At 40.0% G+C, this 23,123-nt stretch overlaps 1 protein-coding gene across 5 annotated transcripts in view; it reads right to left on the bottom strand.

The window, feature by feature from the left end:
• Positions 1-23,064, bottom strand: part of TSC1 (TSC complex subunit 1) — a 28,165-nt gene extending 5,101 nt beyond the window's left edge. For 2 of the 5 annotated variants that reach the window (XM_063352859.1, XM_063352862.1), the window contains exons 1-20: positions 22,767-22,899; positions 16,037-16,099; positions 14,773-14,947; positions 13,801-13,904; positions 13,006-13,158; positions 11,073-11,217; positions 9,886-10,040; positions 9,495-9,568; positions 7,861-8,039; positions 7,299-7,408; positions 6,944-7,067; positions 6,447-6,562; positions 6,057-6,129; positions 4,749-4,847; positions 4,082-4,649; positions 3,283-3,326; positions 2,502-2,668; positions 1,442-1,624; positions 938-1,048; positions 230-352 (exon numbers count right to left, since the gene is read on the bottom strand). In XM_063352859.1, the coding sequence (XP_063208929.1) occupies positions 230-352; positions 938-1,048; positions 1,442-1,624; positions 2,502-2,668; positions 3,283-3,326; positions 4,082-4,649; positions 4,749-4,847; positions 6,057-6,129; positions 6,447-6,562; positions 6,944-7,067; positions 7,299-7,408; positions 7,861-8,039; positions 9,495-9,568; positions 9,886-10,040; positions 11,073-11,217; positions 13,006-13,158; positions 13,801-13,904; positions 14,773-14,878 (2,634 nt within the window). In that variant the 5' untranslated portion in view covers positions 14,879-14,947; positions 16,037-16,099; positions 22,767-22,899. Of the gene's footprint in view, positions 1-229; positions 353-937; positions 1,049-1,441; positions 1,625-2,501; positions 2,669-3,282; positions 3,327-4,081; positions 4,650-4,748; positions 4,848-6,056; positions 6,130-6,446; positions 6,563-6,943; positions 7,068-7,298; positions 7,409-7,860; positions 8,040-9,494; positions 9,569-9,885; positions 10,041-11,072; positions 11,218-13,005; positions 13,159-13,800; positions 13,905-14,772; positions 14,948-16,036; positions 16,100-22,766; positions 22,900-22,953 lie in introns of those variants that run through there. The other 3 variants (XM_063352860.1, XM_063352861.1, XM_063352863.1) reach the window with 3 other exon arrangements.
• Positions 23,065-23,123: the final 59 nt, after the last annotated feature.

Below are 23,123 nucleotides of genomic sequence, written 5' to 3'. Positions count from 1 at the left end.
CCTAAGTCTTAGCTCTCAAGCACAGGGCACTCAAGAGATTCCATAACAACACGGTACCCAAAAATAGCTGAACAGATTAAATATGAAATCCAATCCCTGAAAATCATATTTCAAAGCCAAGTATCTGTTAAGTAATGAAGCATTTCCTTCATTCTGAACACAAGGCTGAGAACAGCCCGATGACGACCTCAAGTGAGGTCTTCCCAAAAGGCCTCCTCTGGAATCATACCTTTGTAGTGTCTGTGTGCTTGTGCTGCAGCTGCTCCAGGTACAACTCATTGACCTCTCCAAGAACCAGAAGTTGCCTGTTCAAGAACTCCATCTGCTGTTGCACCGATTCACTGTTGGAAAGCTTTAAAGAGAAATTGAACAGAATCAAACATTGCAATGAATAGTCCAGCAGGAGAGCCATAGCTGATAGGCATTGTGTTCACAGGATATTTTTATAACAAAGGCAGACAAAAACAAGAATCCAATGCATCATAGGTAATAGGTGTTGAATAAATTAGCTTTCATAAAGCTGGTGACGGTCCATACAGAATGCCACCACATAGGCGTTGCTTCCCTTAAGACAACCATGTTTCCACTTACACGAGAAGTCCATTCAATTTCTGATATAAACAGGATCTCTAAGGCATCAAGATTTAGCAAAGCTTTAATACAAGTTCATATTGCTTAATCTGCAAATTTCTACTGTGCAAAAAGCAGACAAAATGAGACGTTTCAGAAGCCTTTGAACTGAGTTCAAAGTTTCTTCACCAAAACAGGTTTCTCTCTGTTATTTTGGTGCAATTTATATCGGATTCTATGGAACTAAGGACAGGCTTCTTTCAGAACAAGCAAGAAAAAGCACCTGATAAAAATTATAAAAAAAACCCCAACAAACCAGAAAGACACAAAGGGACAAAGGGACCCTGGGAACAGTAGCTATTCTTACCTTTTGAGAAACTTGGCTAAGAAGCAATTCAGTGTGACACACCTTGTTGTTAGCCTTCTTTAATTCTAACCTCAGATCTGCAATCATATTCCGGCAGTCTTCCAGCTTGGTCTGTTCAAATCAAAAAAACAACAACAACCCCACACAACCCTCAGTCAGGGTTCTGAAACTTTAGTAAGGACTAGCAATGGCATATGGCTGGAGGGCCATTAACCCCAGCACCATAAATCAAGTTATACTGAGTACTTGTGAAAGTCACAAAACCAGCTAAGAAACTGCATTTTTCTATTTCCAAACTGAAGACTGGACAAAAGAGAACTATAAAAGGATGATGACTAAGTTAGGCATTTCCAATTATGCACTGTCTTACTCTGAATTATGGCAATACCTATTATAGAGATATATAAATTTCTCTCAGATATTTCATGCCATGTTATTAGGAAGGTTATTTTTAAAACCACAGTAAGTAGATAACATTATTTTGTTTGGTGCCACACTTCATACCTGCAATTCCTGGCTCTGGTTGTAGAATTCCTCCCGGTCGTGTTGCAGCTGTCTGATCTGGCTGTGAAGCTGAGCCACTATATTTTCATGTTCCTCCTGAAACTGGTGGTACCTTGCCTGTTCTTTCTGCAGACTCAGTTTCAAGGCCTGGATTTCTTTTTCCTGTAGTTTCAGCTGATCTTTCTGTTAAGAACCCCATAGGAAGCATCAGACAAGACACCTGCTTTATCAGTTAGAACATTTGTCCTAAGTTGCTAGCTAATAGCATGCAGGCATAACACTTCTCTATTGATAGGACATTCTATCTAGAGCATGTTTTTACAGCTTTTGGGGTTTGGTTCAGTTTTTGGCTGAAAAATGGTGACAGAGTGGGCAGGCTGAAAACCCTGGTCACATCCAAAGGCACAACGAGCAACAGCAGATTATTCCACTGCAGCTCATGCTCTCAACAGGCACTTGGGCTTCATAGCTGAAGCAACAGTTCATCTTCCAACACCTATTTGGAGGTCTATTTTTGGATCTTCTACTGAATTATCAAAAGGTGAAAATGTTGATGGAATTAGCTATAATACGGTGACACAGAATGAAACATCCCTAAATCTGTAGTGAAACATCTTTCAACGCACTTAACTTGGAATTTTACCGTAGTGAATAGCGCTGAAAAGGAACATTTGACTTTTCACAGTTTTTGCTATTACTCCTCAATTGAGGAGAGAAAGGACAATACCTCTTCAAATAATGCAATAAGGTGTCAACCTAGGCATTAAGTAACCACTCCACTAACTGTGAAGCCTTTAACATTATCCAAAGGTAAGTGCTGGCAGTGGTCAAGCATGCAGGCATCCATGATTCAGTTGCCTACAGTCAAACAGAAACTACTGGTTTTAATAATCACAGTGCACGTAACTCGTCCACAAATCATTCCACAAACACTGACTTTAATGAGGTAAGAAGTGAGGCTCCTTTTCTGAGCAGTACTGAAAAATACTGGCCAAACCAATTAACATTTGTTCTATCATCGCTGTATTTAAATCACTGCTAGAATTGTATCCCTGCTCACCATGGCAGCATTATGTTCCTCCAGTGCTGTTGCTTTGATCACTTTTCGCAAGAGTCGACGGTTCCGAAGGGCATGTTGCTGTCTTTTGAAGCGCTCGTACAATAACTGGTTGTGCAGCAAAAGCAATTGGTTGCGCAGGGTGTGAATCTCATCTGAAGGGGGAGAACCTGGATTGGAGCGAGACGGCAGAAGATGTTACTGAACTATACCGTCCCTCTTCCAGATATGGGAAGTATTTTTTTAAAATAAGCAAATTAGCGTTATTTGAAATTACAACTTAAAGATGTCTGCTCCATTTGATGCCCAATACAAAGTCTCAAAGATTTTTCCCAGAGCAACACGTACATGCTTCAAATACTCCTTCTACTGAGAAAAAAAGCCAAGCTCACCATCATCACAGAAGCCTAAGAGCACAGAACTATGACACACATGAAGCAGCAAGAAAAACAATCATAATTTTTAGATTCTAGTAGTATTTCAAAGGTGGAAGGGTCTGTTAGATGTTCAGAATCATTCTGAAGGCTAGCAGATCTTAAATGGTCAAAAGCAGAAATATCTAGAACTGTGGGGAAGGCAGCTTTCACTTTTCAAAGATGAAAAAAAGCAGCTCATCTCACTGGAACACAGATGTCCATCTGCTAAGCAGATAATCCATGACTCAATGGAGGGCACCATTTTTTTTTTCCCTCAATAACGTGGCAGAAGAAGTATGCAGGTCATTGTTTAAGCAAGTCTAATAATAGAGGAACAGATTGCCAAAACACATGAGAAACTTCCTCACCTCCAAAGTGAGTCCAGTCAGCAGATTTACTTGGCAGAGACAATCTGAAAAATGAAGATGCAGCATGAAATAGTAAGTTTAAATATACAAACACTCTGCAAGTCACCTTAAAATGGAATGCCCACCTCAAAAGAGCTTACAGCCTAACAAAAGTGGAATTACACTCAGTCAGTCAGTACGAAGCGAATAAGGAGGGACCGTGCAAGCAGCAGGCTGCAAAGGCAGATGATGGAGGGCATCGTTTCTTGGAAGTTAGAAAAATTCTCTCAGGCATAGAAAACAGCATAAGGACAAAGCAGACTACAGGGTAAAAAGATGGAAAGAAGGAATACAGCAGATACACCTAAACCTTAAATCTGGTTCTCCAGTTTTTAGCTTCATATATATTAGAAAGAAGAAAATGTCAATCTCCCCTTGGCCTCAACATTTGCTTTAGACCATCTAGTGAGGGACTTAAACCTGATAACGTAAATAAATCTCACTAACAGTGGTACCAAACCCACACTTGTAGCACAGCCAACAGCCCTACTTCTTCATCCCAAGCTCTGCAGTGAAGCCAGTAAGAGTCCTAGTAAAAGTCACAGCCCCTTGTTTTTATATCAAAGCAACCACATTACCACTGCAAATATAAAAACCCTCCACCCAGAACCCCTAGCTCAGTAACAGTAACATTTCACAGAACACAGTTTCATTGTAGATTTCCAGACAGGCCTGCTTTTCAGGCACAGCTATTGGAGAAAAGACAACACAAAAAAGAAATAACAAGAAAGTATGCAAAGTAAGATCTTCAGTCACCTACTTGTTCAGCTCCTTAGTGTGTGCATCCGCTCCTTGCTGTATCAGTCTGTCCAGTACTTCCACAGGAGAAGTAGAGGACATGCAGTCGTCATCCTGGGTTCCCTTGGCTTTCTTTAGCAGCTCCTCAGTCTTCTTGCCAACAAAGAGGTAGGCAGTCTTTGGTAATGCAACCTCAAAAAGGTGCTCATATAGGGGAGGCTGCCCGCTCCCAAACACCACCCTTCTTTGTGCTGGTACTTTGCAAGGGCTGGGAGTGAGAATACTCGTCTCCCCAGAGGTTCCTTCTCTGTTACCAGCAGGGCTTTCACCAGAGCCTCCACAGGGCTTGTCTATGGGAGTAAATGTTTGTTTGGGTGTTTCCCGCGCACTCTCAGGCCCAGGCTTGTCCAGAGATGTTAAAGGCTCAGAGGTCTGACTGTGTCCCTGAACACTAGAGACTACTGAATGGGTCTTCTTTTGAGAGCCTGACAGACTTTCATTTGTGCGGTAAAACGGAGAGTCAAATCCTCCTCTAGGCACCATGTGTTCAGCATCGGTTGTGATCTCGGAGATCTCTTTAGATATTGCATCTGAGAAGGATGGGAGGGGGAAGCATAATTATGCACCTCGTATTTCGACATTATAAACATTTCCTTAGCTAAGGTTTATGTAAGGATAACAGAAATTACCTTCCTCTCTGTCCTTTTCAGCACTATCTTCAAAAGACAAACCACCTAAAAACTCTGGAAGATCACTTAGGGTTACTGAACTTTTACTACCGGGTGTGTCTGAAGAAAAGAAAAGAAAAAAGAAAAGTTAGTTGTAAAAATGCTGTTTTCTCCAGCCTTATCACAGCACAAACCAGAAGTCTTTTACTGCTGTAAGGTCCTTAGAATAAGGACCTTAGAATAAATGACCGCCTCTATGAATAGGGATGTGCTGTTTGCAATTTAACCCATTAAATAAATTAAAAAAAAAAAGAAAGAGGCTTAAGTGTAGAGTGACTACTATACTTCCACATCAGCATTAAACTCCCCTTTAGCTTCTCATCTGGCTACACAAGGACACCAACCGACGTAATACAAACTTGACAATATGAGACTACTGATCAAAACTCTGAGACAGCTGCCAGGGGGATACACACTAAGGCATGCAGGACAGAAACCTCATGCTCGCGGCTCAGTCACAGCTTAGGAACCCAGTGAAAAACCTAGCCTGTTCTTAACTTGTAATTCAGAAAGTTCAGATTCCAGTGTTGCTATAAAACCTCACCAAGAAAAAACAGTTTTAAATATCACTATCACCTCCACTTCGAGGATGGTAAAGATTCACAGTACAGAAGTCTCAATACAGTGCCAAAAACCTTTCTACAGCTGTCACAGATGTAGATGACAGAGAATGGAAAATGGAAGCTAGATTTACCTATTAGAAGCTGAGTTCCACAACCATCCACTGTTGATTTCAATATTCCACAGGACTTTAAAAAAAGGTTCAAGTACAGCAATAAAATTGTAGATAGAAAACAAAGTTTTTCCAAGCGCCTTTAAAAGGGAGCATCGTATCTATCCTTATGTGCAGCCTTACAGTTTAATCCAGATATGAGACATAAAACTTGTTAAAGACTTCATATATAACTTGCTGCTTCCAATAAAAAAATTCACCCTCAAAGAATCAGCTTTTTTTAAAAAAAATATCCTTTTTCAACCTTCAGTGCTGATCCACATATTTAAACATGCATAAGTATGCAAGAGGGCAAGTTAAAAAATTCTGCAAGCTATTTCTGAAGATGAATAAATAGAAACAAAACTAAAAGCATCAAAAGAAGGTTTTAAGTTGAATCACAGGTTAAAGCAGGATCCTGGAACTACGAAGAACTCAGGAAAAAAAAAGAAAGAGAAAAACTTGTGGAAAAGTGTTTGGCAATTGGAACATCTGTCAATAAAACCAGGATTTGTTTACAACAGGTTATTGTAATGGGGAGAGGAAATGGAATTTACCCAATGATTTATCGCTGTTTGTGACATTTTGCTGTCGGTAGAGTAAAGGCCTCCCAGGATCTGGTTTGTCCTCCTGAAAAAAACAAACCAAAATAAATTCTTCACCTCAGGTATTTATTGGAAATTAACCTCTTGGACAGTTTCATAGAAAGGAAATTCCTGCAAATAGATGGCTTAAACAGCAAACCAGTATTAAAAGTCTTAAAATTGTGCAACTGGAAATGGCAATAGTTGTCTAAACTTAGAAGGAAAATGAGTTTTTTGCAATTAAATGCAACGTTTTTTGTCAATCAGTTACTCTAATTTTCCTTTCTTAGTTACGGTCACTGCATGTATGACAAGTCAATGAGAAAAAAAAAATCAGATTTGTTTGGCAGAATTTTGTTATACCTTTTTAGGAGGCGTGGCAGCAGCTGAAGGGAGTGAAACATGCACAAAGTCATCTGAAGTGCAGGGTGGAGGAGGAGATGTGGCTGGCGTTCCCAAAGGTGTTCCTTTCCCCCCTGCTGAAAAGGAGGAGCAAGTTTTCTCAGCAAGGCTCCAACTTACTCGTTTCAGCTGAATATTGTATGTGAAGAATTATACGTTTATACACTATCTCAACCATTTACTTCTTAAATCTCTTTCAACTATTTACCAAGATAAATGCGCACAGTTTCTAAAAGGCCTGTTTCAGACTTTGACACTTAATTCACTATAACTTATTTCTTATCTCAGTGTTTGCGCTCGTACTGCTCTGGATGACCAGGTACTCAGTTCACAGAAATAATGACTTAAGCCTATCAAATGGCATGGTGTGGCATTCCCATTTAAGAAGCAAAATTTACAGCCAGAGTTTCTATTACAACAAACCTTTTGAAGGTCTAATTCCAAAATGCAGCACGTACCAGATGTGCCAAAAGCTTTGCTGTAAGGTTGTGATGCAGACTGGGATGACTCTGATGGGACAACTCCAGGGGAGGTTGGTGGAGTGGTCATACCACAAACTGCAGATGGACTCCAGATGGTAACCTATGTAAAAGCAATAAGTACAAATCAGCGAAGCTCAGAAAAGGTGTATGTGAAACATCTGCATCCAGGTTCCGACACAGGAAATCAGATGGATATAAAATCTGAAACGCACACTGAGTTCTGAAGAATTCACTGTACTTCTCAGAAACGTCAATTTTTTAGACTGTCACAAGAAACTACGAACAAAGTGCAAAGAATTAAAAGCACGCTGGGCTTTATCTTCTGCTTTACCTGCTGTGGCTCAGTTGATGGCTGTATTGACTGTGGGCTCAAAATCTGAGGTAGCTGCCCTGGCATTTGTAATAGTGTTAGCCGAGGAGTGGAATATGGGGTAGAAGTCCCTGAAAGTTTAAAAAAAAAACAAAACAAAAACAAACAAAACCAAACTTAAAAGTATCCTACACATCAAATACAAATCAACTATTCTTCTGGTTAATAATTAAAGACTTTTAAACGAAACACTTCAAATTCATTCAATACAGACAGTCACAGCTAGCAAACAAGAGACTTTTCTTCCAGCCCAAGAAAATAGCTATTGAATATTTTATTTTTTTGTTTGGTTCGTTGTTTTGGGGCAGGGAAGAGGTTGGGGAAAGGCAACTTTGCCAACATTCTGTATGTCTGCATGACCAGAGCATACATCTATATACTTGGATTTTTTTTTAAATGATGGTTTGTTTTCTGGTGCCTAAGATTTAGACTTTAAGCGGGATAAGTTAGTAAGATGTCTTTTTCCAAAAGGCCAATTTTCCTCCAGGAATTGGGTATTTGTTAGCCGTCAGGCAGGTCTTACCATAGCTGCTCTGTGTGTCAATGTAATAGCTGGCACTGGGGTCAGTTTGATGATGTTTTAAGCTTGTGCAGAGTTTCCGAGACACAGAGTAATAGCCATCTTCATACGAGGCTTCTGCAGGGTCCAGGGAGATTTTGGCACATTCTATCACAACATCGTGAGTTTCTAGTCTTTTCCACCTGCAGACAGTTTTTGGATCCAAAAGAGTAAGTTAGTCAATTATTGTTACAAACAAAGAGTTCCTGGAGATATGAGGAATTGGATTGTTGGATGGCTCATTTGTTCCAGACAGCTTTGCACGCTCCCAGCCAAAACTGGAACAAGGCACCATATAGAAATTGCAACCAGATGACTTTTAAGAGGGGGTTTCAAAGAGGACACAAACAGCTTTGACACAGAGATCCATAAAGGTCTGCCATGGAGCACTCTGGAAAGGAGGAACAGCATACGAAGACTTGGTTGGTCCTGAGCTTCAGCAACTGTAGAAATCAGCTCAACTAGACTCAGATGTTGGTAGTCAAAATTTAGACATGCCAGCAGCAAGGGAATCTTGTATTATTTAAGCAAACACCATCTGCAATGACAGTTTCAGGACTGTGTTTTCCCTCCCAACTTTTAGGAATGTTTTTTGTTACTACTACCTCCTTCACTCTGAAAACTTTTTCTCACTAAACTAAGCAGCCAGATTAGATTTGCCCAATATTTCAGGGGATGGAAGTTCACTGTGAAGAAGAGAAAGCACATAAGGCTGCCTATTAAAGGCTGAGTTGCTTCTGAATGTAAGATATTATGTGCAATATACCAAATCAGAAGGCTTTGACTGGTAGTTTTGTGCCAATTGTACTCCTTAGTGCTGCCACCCTCCCCCCTGTCTGGGAGAAGTCTGCAAAATTGAGCATTGTGATATTCAATAGGTTCCCATTTAGTAGTGTTTTCCTAGTGGCTCTGAAAAGCAGGGCAAGAGCACTACTGTGCAGCAACAAGAGTCAATTTCTCCTCTTCAGTGGCTGGGCCTGTGGAGACAAGAGAAAAGCAGCAAGTGGTGCTGCTGCAGGCAAATGAGCCTATTTCTAAAGAAAACTAATACAGCTGATAATGTTAAGACATACCTGTTAAAAGAATTGATCTGTTAACTGAACCAATATCTAGGTACCAAAACAAGACACACTGAAGCCATTTTAAACACTTAAATCCCACCAAGTACTTCAACAAATGGAAAAAAAAATATGACCCAAACCTTAAGGCAATGAAGCAGGACAGTGGTAGTTTCTCTTTGTTCATTAAAAGCAAATTCTTTTAGAACTTTATGAGGACATTTGATTGTTAAACCATAAAATTAAGACAAAGTCAACTGTTAAGTAGAAGACAGATTCTATCCCAGACACAAAATTAATTTAGAACCCCAACATTGTTGTTAATGGCCTTTCACAACAGTTTTTGCTTATTCATCCAGCTGTAAGCTTGCATGAAGAAAGACTACATGTTTACCTGGTGTACCTAAGAATATGGGTGGCAAAGCACCACTGACACACACTGTTGCTGACAGAAAAGGCTTTGCCGTAAGCCTTCTGAAATAACCCAGCTAAAAGCTTCTCATTTATAGCCTTTCCTAATAGCAGAGTGAACATATATACCTTCGTGGGTCCAGTTCATGGTCCTTAGATCCAGTCACTAATTCTGGATGAATTCGCACATGTTCCATCATTGGCTGGATGAACAAGAAGTATGTATTATCAGTACAGCATCTTTTGATTGCACTAAACTATACAAAGCTGATGAGCAACCTACTGATCCCAACAGCACATATTGTTACATTTAACAGATAAAGCTAACACACATCATTACAGCTTCAAGAGATGATCTTGCTCCCAACCGAGATTTCAGTCCTCCAATAGCCTGGTTTTATTCCATTTTGTTGAGCAGCCCTCAGTTAAATCCATGTAGTGTATTAAATTGGCAAATACCTGCATTTATACAGCTATGAATTCCTTGTCTCAGGTAATAGAGAGATAAGCAGCACTTTACCTTGACTACCTCTTCAAAGGTCTCCAAGTTTTCCTTCATACTGTAGTGAGAACGCAGAAAGGAGACAAAATTGCAAGGATACATTCCATAAAGACGATGAAAGAGAGCATAAACACTGGCATGAAGATGGACAAGATAAATCTCTGCCACGTGACCTGGAAAAAGTAGAATCTTTTTCATTACATCGGAGAAAAGAACAAGACTTTTAAGAATGCAAGCAAAACACTTTTAAGTTTAAAAGGTTAATTGGACAAGTCTTCTGAGATAGAAAGAGCCCCTAGGAAAACCGTGAAGTCTTCTGAGAGAACAGGCAACACTTACTCACCAGCTCACAGCAAAACCAAAAATTATGATACGGACCATTAATTCCAACTGGTATCCTGTCATTCTCAAAGCACAGCATTTTTTATTCAAGTTAAAACCTGAAACTCCTCTAGATAGTGAGACAGAGTCCGCAAGACTGAATGATTAAAAATGACTAAGGTTTGCTCCACTTCAAAGGTAAAAACTAAAAGCTCGTACCCACAATAAGCAATCACAACAGACTTGAGTCTTACTAGCCATCTTCTAAGTTCCAGTCCTACTTGTGATGCAAAATGGCTCTCTAAATAGCATCTCTGTGTGCTTAACACAGCATTTGTTCATACAGCCATAAGACACATACACAGATAATGCCAGTGTTAGATATCAGACACCTTACAACAAAATCGGCAAAACCAATTCATCAGAACCAATGCTATAACCGAAAAGACGAGTTTGCCAACACTTTAATGACTATTGATAGTTGCATGTTAAAAGAAACTCTTAGATGTTGCTTCTTCCCTCTCCCCATTCGTACCTGGGAATCTCAAATTCCCAAATATCTGCCTCAAATGTCAGCATTTTCCCTCCTCTATCCATTAAGATCCATCTCTGCTTTTCGCTGACATCAGGGCAGCATTTCAGTCCAGTGAAACTTCACGTAGTAGCAGCACACAAGGAAGAATCTAAGAGACTTCTATGTTTTGAGCAAAGAAGCACTCCTAAATGCTATCAAAGAACAGAATAGCTTGTCGGCTTAATACATTGTTTTCTGCATTTAAATAATCTCAGATCATTAAGAGTCTGAAGAACGTGCTCACCAACTGCATAAGAGTCACAAGGATACTACTAAACCATAACTGCATGCAACAAAGTTGAAATCTCACCTGGATTCGGCAAGCACCAGGCTGAGAGACGCCCAAAGATACCAAAGAAATCATGAAGGTACTGTTTGCCAGACTGGGGAATCATTGGCAACATGGTTATTAGCACTAGGACACCTGTGGTGAGTACTACTACATCTGTGTCAGTCTGCAAGAAGGGAAAAAACCTGCATTAGTCAGTTAAAAGTGTTGAACTTAAATTTTCCAAGGATGAAGCGAACACTGAATCATCATCATGGAAAAAGTTCTCTACTTTGAACCAGTCCCTCCAAAACCTAACATAACTTAATGAACCAAGATTATTGTCACTTTCATCCAGAATAACTCTTAAGAAAAAATATTTGGGATTCTTGCTCTTGGTCCTATTCTGCCACTGCTTTTCTGTACAAAGACTCGACTTAGTTAAAAAGGGAACATCACCACAGTTCCACAACTGGGTAGAAAAAAAATTACTGGTATTTGAAGCATCTTATGTACTGCCTCCCTTCTTTCCCAGAGCTAAGAACACACAGCATTCAGAGCCCAAGAAACTGCAAATCTGATCATGGTATTCAAGGATGTTGGACAATTACCGACGCAAGGGTCAAAAACTTTCCTAGTAAACCTGGTTGATGACTCCGTCTGTGGAGTATTTCATAAAGCAGTAATTCAGACAATAACTAGAATCCCATGGCTTACACCAAGAGAAAGGGATGTGGCAGTAAAAATCTTTAGCTAGACGAAACAGTAATAGAGAATCAGATTTTAGGACAGGACGCAGAAAACATTCAAATGCTTTCCCAGTTGGGTCCCTATTTTCTTCCCCAGCTTAATGAGCATCTTCCTTGCTGGTACCTCTGCCTTGTCAGGATAGGGGTGTAAACAGCACAGGCATGCCTGTGGCCAGATGCCACTGAGCTGTTCTTGCTGTCTCCCAAGAGCCACTCGGCCTGACTGGACATACTCAGTATTACGGATTTTTCTTCCTCTGTGTATTCTATGGCCTCTCTTCTCCCTGTCAGACATAACCTTCCGCAGCACATTTCACGTCCATCGCTATCGCTCTGTACACAACCCTAGCACTTCCACGTCTCTGTTCTACTCCCACCAGCTTTCTGACACACTTCGCTCCTCTCACAATCAGACAACACTCACATTGAAAAGGATAACAGAACTCGTCAATCACATTAGGAGTTCCAGTAACAGCACTTGCAGCTTCGTCTTTGGCAGTCACAAATTTTTTGTGGTTTTGTTTTGAAGAGCACTGGCACTTGACTACATCATGCATTTAAATGTGACTTAAATAACTAACACGAATTCTTCACTATGCTATTAAATGATATTACTGACAATGCATTCCAGGTCTCAAAACACTTCTCATTCTTTATTCACTGTTGCAAAACTGTCCAGTATTGTAACTGATAAATTTGCAGATACGAAAAAAACAATCAAACAAAAAAACCCAAAGCATGGTGAAACAGCTACCTCCTTGTAATCCGGCATGTCTGTAGCTAAGAAGGGAAAGACTGCTAAAAGGTAATTTCACCATGGAATACTCCATTGCACGGCCCATCTACACGGCAAGTACAGTATATTACTTAACATGCACAAATTTCAGGATGCACTAATGGGAAGTTATTCTATTTCTCATTAAGTTCACATTCAAGATATCCACCAATTTCACCTATGGCCCTCTGTCTTTAACTTACTTTCAGAAAAGTTTTAGTAAACTTTCCTAACTCAAAGTTATACAGTGACAGCGCAGTAAATAATAGGATCAGCACAGAGTCTTTAGTTGATGCAATTCCACTGTGGCTCAGTATTTTAATCAACATTTTATCTCTTCTCACAGCTTAACTAAATGACATCAAAACAGAAAACAAATGCCTTGCATTACAAGTACGTATGTTTACATCAGGTGTACAAGTGTTTTATGGACAACACTGACAGTTCTTACCTTGAGACATTTAAGCAATGAAAGTAGGAGAGGTGCTTGAGAAAGCTTATGTTTCCAAGATGGTTGTCGTCTTATCACGTGTCCCAGCAGAGAGAGAGTGGGTAAACGGGTAGCAGCTTTGCCCATGTATTCATTAATTTTGTCCAGTAGATGCTGATAGAGGATTTTGCAGCGTGGTAGAAAAAGGTATTTATATTTAACTGGTTTATATTCTTTTTTTACCAATCTATATTCAGCAGTTTGCCATTGCCAATTACAGAAACTACGGGCATTTTACAAACATACAGGATACAAGAGCAAATAAAACCCAGCAATAAGTTTAAGTCTGCTGGTAGTGAAACACAAACTATTCAATCCAGAATCAGTCACTGCACTTCAAAACATTTATCATAAATAAATAATAGAAAAATTCTGGTCAGCAGAAGTAAAACAAATTTTAGTGCCATTCTCTCAATCTATTTAAAAATCCTTACTTGCTCTCAAAATACCCAACTTGTTTTAGGCTAACACATCCAGCATTGAACAAGCAGCAGCAGCATTGCCAAGAGACAACATTAGTCCTCAGAACACTTTTATTTATAGGGGTTCTTTGCTTAATTGGATCAGTTTAAGCAACCCAAGAAACAGAGACTGACCTTTGAAGATTTTTCTTTTTTAAAAAACTTTACAGAGATACTACACCTCTACAACAGTGTAATTCTACACCAGAATGGAAAAACAGAGTACTAACCGATGCTATTAAAAGGCTGCTTCAATACCAGGCTAAAATCTACTTAATAACAAGGTTTTTTTTACCTTGTCATGGGGCTCTTGCAGTGTGGACAGTATATGCAGTGCCTGCTGAGAATTGGTTTCCAAGTAATAGTCCACCAGGTTGTTCACAAGCATAGGTCCACGGTCTATCAGTTTGTGTACAGCAAGAACAAAAAAAAAAAACATACGTTCTCAATACACTAAAAAGGAGGCGTTTGTTACAGGGACATTAGACAACTTTTTAACAACTATTACACAATTTATAACACAAACCAGTACTTAGTGTTTACCAGACCTGTAGGGAAATGAGACCTCTCAACTACATTTTCTAGTTCCTAACCATTCAAGCAACTACATTCGGCTCAAGAAGAGTAACTAGTTTTTTTAATAACAATTACTGTCTAAACTTAAAAACCTAGAGGCACCTGAACTGCAAGAGTGTTTTACCCAGTATAGATGAAAAGTTCAGGAATAACTTTATATTCTCTCCCTTCAGCAGGTAAAGTAGAACAAATTCAAGGACAAGGACACTGACGATGCTCTCATTCTCTGAAAAGGCTCCATCAACATAAGGAACGCCTTAATAGCAGCGATCATTTTTTCACAAAAGTCTGGGTCTGCTGTTTGCGGGTTTTTCGTTGTTTTTTTGTTATTTGAATTAACAAAATCCCAATAGTTCCCATAATGTGAATGACACCTAATTTTTTCTAGATATGCTTTACAAAGAAAGTTTCATCAGCTCACAACTTGAGGTTATGCCCCAGGAAAAGCCATTCATTTTATAATAGCCTTTGAACAATTATGTAACATACCTTCCAAGAGACATGCCATTAAACAAAACGGACTGAAGAGAAGCCTCAATCCTTAAAGCAATTTCAAACCCAAGTATCAAGAGTTTCTTTCAAGTTGCATTTTCAAAGACTGTGTTTGATAGAAAAAAACCCACCATGTTATTCCACCTCTATTGGTGTAAACGCAAAACCCTTCCTTGAATTACGTAAAAAGGATACATACCGCAAATGAGATTATCTTTGAACGCAGCTGTTATATCTTCCAGGACACCCAGAATTGGAGAATCCAGCATTGAGAGGAGCTCACCAACACTTCCCTGCTGTGCCATGATGCACGTACTGACATGAATGTGGACGTTAAAATTTCAGAAGTTCCTCATTGGTGCCCCTCTACCAGACTAGGAAAGAAGAGAGAGTAGATAAATGAGCTTTCCTTTTTCCCTTTCCATCTTAAATCTTACATCATTTCCCTATTTCTTTTCTGCAGTATTGCCCATTTAACAAGTTGTACACTAAAAGGATTGCTACAGTTTACACACCTGCAATAAATGCTGTAAGAGAAAAGTTTACAAAGAGGCCAATGAGTCATAAGCAGGGTTTTCTTCACCTTTTTTAAAAAAGACACTAATGTGTTTCACAGAAGGCCTCAGCTAGCACATACAGACTGTCACAGCACTCTGTTACGGTATTTTTTTAATTTGCTCTCCAGGTCAGTCAACCAAGACTAAAGTTTTGAATGAAATGCATATAGCTCCCTGGAATCAATTCATTCTCGCTTTCTTACAGCAATTCCTCCTCAACCAACCTTTCAAGTCCTTTGCATAGTGGTCTACACTGGAGAAAATATGCATCTCAAGATCGTTCTCCACTCCTGTGGCTAGATTAGAAATTCACTGCCCTCGGCTTTGTGTTATTGCATACCAATAGATTTCTGCTTTAATACTTGCAATGTGGCCAAGTTGCAGCCATTAGGAAACTCAGTAACTACAGCTGCTGATCCTCAGCCACCTTGTGCACACTAAATCAAAAGCTTAGCAGCACGACACACCTTGTTTTCACATGTATAACTTGTGCATTATATATTAAAAACCCTGCAGTGCATAAACTTCAGAGATTATTAAATGCAACAGTGTGCATATAACATGATGGTCAGCTTCACAGTACTAATCAGGAGTAAGCCTAAGCCATTTCAGGCTTTTAAGATGGCTTCCTCCCATGTACTAGCAAGGGAGGGATTCAGGTATCACATCTATTTATCCATCACAAAATGAATCAAGTTTTTCTTCATCCATAAGAATCCTATGCTGAACCTTTCCCAGTGGCAGAAAGAATATGGCTTTACATCACACCTAATTTTATTAGCAAAGGTTTCTTCTTTCCTCCTACTTCCAGCTAGTGTGCATTTTTCACTTCCTCCAAGGAAGGCAAGACTGACATGTATGAAGTTCACACACAAGATTTTTTTACTTCAATTGTGTATACAGCACCTGTTCTGTGGACAAGTCGAGCTTCTGTCTGCAATGCTGTCAGCCACACACCTTTCATGATCACTAATAAAGAAAAAGCATGAAGAGGTTAACAAAAGGCATAATTTACTTCTTCCTTATCAAACCTTGTATATTCAGAACATCACTGAATTCTTTACTAAGACTAGCAGAGTTGTGTACCTCCTGCAGGAGGAAAGGGAGGAAAGTCAGCCCTTAGTCTGAAAAACACCCCAAGGTGTTGCACAGTTGCCCTTTCCAGAATTGTCCACAGGTTAAGCCGTGCAATTGCCTCCAACTAGACGGCTTTCACAAGATTGTTGTCTTGTACTGTGAACCCTCAAATGCTACTAAAGAGTTTTATTTATGGTAGGTAAAATATTACACACAAAGAAATCTTCTCTTATCCTACCAAATTCTGAACGTAGAATAACTACTGTAATTGTTTAAGTCTTTAGATTTCAGGCAAAACATTGTTAGACAGTAGCCAAGAACCAAATATCAGTGCTCTATTTTAAATCATAACTTTGTAATTACTTACAGATATATTACTTTCTCAGAAAGTTATGTTTAACAATGTTACTGAACAGCAGGAGTTAACCTGTCTACCAGTAAACTTTGTCATTTGCAACATACCACTCTGTAGTTGCAGAACTGCCCAAGGTCACTTTTATTAGGGCCACAAGACATCAGCTTACTTAATCTGGCACTGATTGCAAATTCAAAGGTGATAATACAGCACCACATTCGCAACAGTCATTTCATTAGCAACAAACTTTCTTGCACTGTTCCAGAATTACAGCTCCAGAAGACAAACCCCCCCCTTCAGTTTTCAGTGATCATAGCTGCATAGCTGAACAGTCCAAATAAAATTCCAGTTCATCGACAAGCAGCTAGCAGAGTCTGCTAACTGAAGGGTTTCAGATTTAAATGCTATTCCTTTTCACAATCCATGCTGGCAAGACCTTAAAAACTGCAGACTTAAAACTGGCTGGTAGCGCAAGCAAGACTTTCAACTAAGGATAATAAAATAGAAACTTGGGGTGGGGGAAAAGAGCTGCTTTTTACTCAAACACAGACTGGATCTCTCCAAAAAGATTAGAACTGGGATTTGTTGTGCTTTGGGCATGCGTTTTTGGGGTTTGGTTTTTTGTTTGTTTGGGTTTTTTTAACTCTACATTGTGCAGACTTCCAAGCTTCAACTTCTTCCTCAAAGAGCTTGCTGTTTAGAAGGCAAGGAATGTTCAAACAGTGACACCATCCTTTCAGAAAGTTTAAATCCACGCATCCATGCAACCTAAGGAGTCAACCTTCCACTTTGTTACTCATTTTCAGGAGTCAACTGCTTTTTTAGTTTCTAGTAACTGCTGTAATATTTAATTTACTAAATTACAGTTATACTGGGATACCCAGAATGCATGCAGAACTATATAAGGGGAAACAGTTTACTACAAGTAATCTATTCCTTTATTTCTGAGAACACTTTCTTTTACACTGTAAAGAGCTTGCTAACACAGGTACCTCAATTTCTATCAGGATACAGTCTCAGCTATGGTTAAGCAATAGATTCACCAGCTTCCTAAGCAATATGAATTAGTTGTTTAAAGTCTTGTTAACAAAAGAGATGCATGACCACACCCCCAAACCAGCTGCAAGCAAAACCTGTTTTGAGAATTAAAGCAGCATAAACGCTAGTCTCTCCTTTTTTTTTACCCCATAAAGACCTTGTCAACTCTCTTTTCTTTGATTCCCCGCCCCCCACCAGAGTGAAAAGAATGCTTTTATTTCTTATTTTCCTCTAGTAATACTATTATACTTGGACTGGATCTTCATCACACCAGTGAAAACCTCAACGGCAGGTTTCGCTAATTCTGATACTGCCAGAGGAAGAACTATAGCATGGCAAAGTCAAGAAACGTGCATGTTTCTGGAAGTCAGGTTCAACAATACACTTGCAGACAGATGGGAAAAACACCGGTTTAAGTGTTCAGTAGGTAAAAGGATTTCAAACTTTATGCTATTGGCCTGATGGCACGCACAAACACTACAATCAGATAAAAGCAAGTTTGATAACGTAAGCTTAGCTGCCAATAACTATACACTTAGGTAACTAGTAATTTCCCAAGCTCCCTAAACTAATTAAAACAGATGGCTCAAGTGACCTTGTGGCAACAAATCCAGCATAGTTTAAATGAACTTGTCAATCAGTCGATCATGCACTGAAGTACTTTATGTAAAGTGGAACAATCTCCAGTCCAAAAGCCAGTATTCAAAATATTAAAAGTACTCCAAACCACGTCTAAAAATGGGACGATATTACACATAGGTACTCCACTAGGTGGAAAGTTTAACTGCTGAAGTCGTATAAACACCAATATAATGCTGTCACCCTGATATACACAAATAGTAACACTTTTAAAAAAACAAATCACAGCTTTCTCATAGCAGGATCTCTTGTGAAGTCATTTGTGACTGAGATTCTCTAATCATACTGGGTCCGTGATGCCAAACACAAATGAACAAATCAGGAAATTCCAGCAGAAGTCTTAAATTGTGTCACACTTTTCTTAAGCAAAGACAGCTGAACAACTCGTTTACAGGCAGCAGGCTTTTAACTTCAACCAGAAAACACTGCGTTCTGTACAGTTCCCAGGGCTCGTGGTGTCAGTGTGATTTATGACCAGTCCCACCAGTAACCTGTCATGCAATTTTCAAATCTTGTAGGTAAGGAACCTGGGACAGACCAGGTTAAGGAACTTCCATTACCTTGTAAAGACAGATTTTAGTAAAGAGTATTAATTTTAAGTACCAATACAACTTTGGAGCCAGCTTACAGGAGAAAAAAGGAGAAGACAACAAGCCAAGAACCAATTTGTTTTAAAATTTTTTTTCAGTACCTGATTTAACCATAACACAATACAGTTGAGCTACGAACTCAAGACAAAGGAAAATACCGTAAAAATACTAATTGGAAAAGGCTAAATAGAGAAACAGATAGCAGTGTATTTCAAAAGATTATGACTTCTCTAAGTATTTCTGTCAAGAGACGTTCTTCTGTTCAGTGTATTTTTATCTCAAGCCAAATGAAAAAGCAGCTGGTAGTGCCAGTTATGCTTCTCTGAGGGGTGGGGAGGAGGGGGACACACTCAACACAAACGCACACTCCTCCCAGAACGTCCTCAGCATTTGCTGTAACAGTGTAGAAATTCAGACACCAGAAGCACTTATTCTGGAGGGTGACATGTCGGGGTTCAACATCAACATTTCATCCCTTTTCATTAATTGGAAGTTAAATTTGGGGCATGCCAGTAAACGGTTATTCCTCTCCTGCCCCAAGAGAAATGGGCGATTTCAACAACACAAGACCACTGCTGACAGCAATGAAGTGAAGCCAGACCTCAAGGCTTACACTTTTCCATCTGATTTCTACTGCAGGCCTCAGACACTGCTTTGGCAGAGGCCGTGAATGAGGACAGAAGTATTTTACAGAAATCCTTGTTTTCAAAGAAAAATTCAGATTGACAACAAAGTAGGCCTTCTCCCTCAAATCTTCGAAATGTTTGTCATGAAAGGATAAGCCTCACACCCCCCCCCCCCATCTGATATACAAAACTGCAGGCCTGTTTTATGTTTCCTAACAATACCCAATTTGTGTTTTCTTCACAGGTAAACTAAACATTACCATTAGAGAAGTGACATACGCAATGAATGAAAAGTGACAGTAGAGAGAAAAACCACTGGTGGCAAAAGGAAAGTAAGCAGCTGATCATTCTCTTTTTTACCATCCAGAAATAATAACTCTAAGCACTTTAAATCTCTGTTCAAACTGATCATTACAATTGGCAGTATAATTAATTTAATTTATTTATTCATATTTAAAGAATGAAGGTGTCTGGCTTCTTCTAGCAGTCCATGTTTTTCTGGATTTTAAGATCAGATTTTAATATCTGATACGATTCCTGAACTTGATAATTATTTATAATTATAACTCGATACTATATACATTCTCCCGTACTTTGCTACAACTGCTTAACTAATGCAGGAACAGGAAGATCACAAAAACCCAATAACCCTAAACAAAGAGAGAGAATCATATTCAGCAGTTTTTAAAATTCTTTTGAAACTATGCTGTGCTAATACACTATGCTAATTGCTACCCATCAAATTTCTGTCAGAGGGAAAATTGTTTAAAAGCAATGCATGCCGAAAAAAGCCCAAACATGGTAGGGCTGAAACTTAACCCTTTGGTAGAAACCATGCTAACAAGCCAGTTACTAACATGAAAAGGAATCATTTCAATTCCTTACACACAACTGCATATATTAATAGCAAATAAATAAATAAGAACAAGCACTGGTTTTCTATGCCAATTCAGTTAACAGTACACAAGGAAAATAAGTTCAACTAAGGAATCTTTTTAAAACTATGAACAGGTAAACAGAGAGCTCTAGACTTTGCAGTAACACAAGGAGTGAGACCTCCTAAAACTCTGTAGCAGTTTTTTTTGCCACCAAGAGAAACCTTTAAACATATTCAAAGAGTTAGCCTGTAACTCAGTACATCTCGAAAGCACTGCAAACTACCTCGTGTACTCAGTCGAAGCATTTTAACTACTCCAAGAATTAAAGTCGGCATTACACAGAACCATAGCAAATGATGCATAACTTTTTAATCAAAAACAAAAAAGAAAAATACCCAGGCAAGGGACAGCAGTTCACCACTGCAAGAAGTTTGTTCTGTATCTTTACCTGCTACCCAAAGAAATGCTTATGCTAACAAAGGAAGTATTATTATTTGTCCTCATTATGTTTATTAAACTATATGAAAATACAGCAGCAACATACCAGACCAAGATCCCAAGCTGTAATATTCTTTCATAAAATAGACACCTGCCTGCAACATGGCATAAAATCTGGTACCTTTCCCCTGCCTCCACCATAAAAATGTGCTTTGATTATTTGATTTGCTTATTACAGAAGGTATCTTTTCCAAAGATACATATATATATATATGTACATTTATGCATGCATTTGTGTTATAAGATATTCAGTTCTCATAGAGACTGACTTTGGTAATCACATCACCAGCTCCTATAAGGTGTCTGGCAGTTGCAAGAATTTCAGGGATCAGTACAAGTCAATATCCCAGCAGTCCAGCTCTAAACAGGGCCAGCATCCATTTTAAACTACAAATCCTTCCTAAAGTCAAATGTTTGTTCATACACCAAAACATCTGCAATTGGACACTATATGTCACATGGGAATCCTTTCATAATGCCACTTTTTATGAGTCACCATAAAAGCAAATTCGCAAGTAACTAAGAGTTAAGGAGCCAGGATTAAACACTGCCAAAGATAAAACCATTTTAATTAAAGATTATCTCATGACACATTAGATATTCTGATTATATTTTTATCTGAGTAAGTCCGTGCAATTCCTCATAAAGGCAATTTAGTACGGGGTTGACTAGGCTGTTAATAAATTAAAAAAAAAAAACAGAAGAAGTGAACAAGTAAAAAGACCCCTAAAGGAGTGTCTTACTGAGTAAAGGATTTTAAGCCCATGATTTTAACTGTGGCGTAGCTGTTCCTGATAAGCAGAGTACCTGACTGATGCTTAGCAAAGCCAAGTCAACTGCAGACACAAGAATGTATTCCCAATGCTTGCACTAATTATTAAAACTTCCTGAGTTTCCAAAGATTCGGTTTCTAGTTGATCATACATTTAAATTGAAGAGGAATTTTTCCACCTAATGGGATCATTTCAGTAATGCTTCAATTATGATGGATTTCTAACAACTTTCTACAGAAGTTAACCTCAGGAAACTACAGGATCAGACCAGACAAAGACCGCAAACCTTCTGTATTAGCATCCACTGGAAGGTTCTCTGGAAACAGCAGTTCTGGAAAAAGTTCCACACACAAAACCTGATCCCAGTTTCGGTGTTATTTCTATGGGGTTTGAATCATATACTCCTTTAAGGCATGTTCTTTCTTTCACTCATTGCCTTGTAAAAGACTCATCAAAAAACAACCAAAAAAAACCAAACCCAAAAAAACGAGGAGAGAAGCACTAACTGAACTGATAAAACAATGATAGAGGCTGCATCCATAGCAAACAAAGGGTGAAAACTTCAGAGCTGCAGCCATCCAAGTTCTTTGTGATAACAGGAAGTAAACTGTTTTCTTGTAGAAGTAAACAACATCCTGACTTCACATTACCTACCCACGAGCAAGGAAATAAGAAAAGCCTTCCTCAACAAGGGGACAGACTTTTAACAACTGCTTCAATGCCTCACCCCGGATGAGGGAACCTCCTCAGCAAGTGACCGAGGCAGGGGAAGTCTGGAAATCGCTACCCAGTGTCTGAAATGGAGATGCTGAACCTTTTTCCATAAACCCCACAAAATTAAAGAGGCGCGCTGGCTGCTGGGGGGGTGGAAGAGGGGGGTAGAAGGGGGGGGGCAGCGCCCCCAGCCCCCCTCCCCCAGGCAGCCGCGGTGGCGACCAAGGCCAAGTTTGGCTGTGGGGAAGGAAAGGGGCCGGGGCGGGGGAAGAACATAGCCCCCACCCCACCACCAGGCTTTACCCTCGCCTTCCCCATCCCCCCGGCCCCTTCCCTCTCTCCTGCCGCCTCCCCCCCTCTCCGTTCTCTGTCTCCTTCTCCCCGTCCCTCCCGTCTGCCTCCGCTCTCGTCCCGCTGGGGGAGGAAGGAGGAGGCCTAGCGCACTCACCTCTTCTCCTCCTCCCCTCAGCTGTTTACCACTCAGGGCTCCTCTAGCCCACAGGGCGCCGCCATCTTGGCCCTGCCTCCCCCTCCCATTCACAGGTCGCTTCTCCCCTCGAATCCCTCCGCCTCGCAAACTAGTCCCACCCCACCGATTCACTCCCCCCTCTCCCGACGCCGCGCCGGTCCCTCACCGCCCCGCTCGTCTCTTCCCCCTCAAGGGCCCTTCTCCCCCGAGGGGAGCAGGGGTGGGGTGACGGCCGTCGCGCCCACCCTGTCCCCCGCGGCGGAGGTATCCTCGGCGCGGGAGCGATGCGTCCGCGAGGAGGTCGCGTGATTCGGGACGGGGGGGCGGTGCCGCGCG

The sequence above is a fragment of the Chroicocephalus ridibundus genome, chromosome 15 (genome assembly GCF_963924245.1).
Source record: "Chroicocephalus ridibundus chromosome 15, bChrRid1.1, whole genome shotgun sequence".
Classification (NCBI taxonomy): domain Eukaryota; kingdom Metazoa; phylum Chordata; class Aves; order Charadriiformes; family Laridae; genus Chroicocephalus; species Chroicocephalus ridibundus.
Note: the sequence above shows the minus strand (reverse complement) of the source record. Positions and strands in the feature narration are given on the sequence as shown.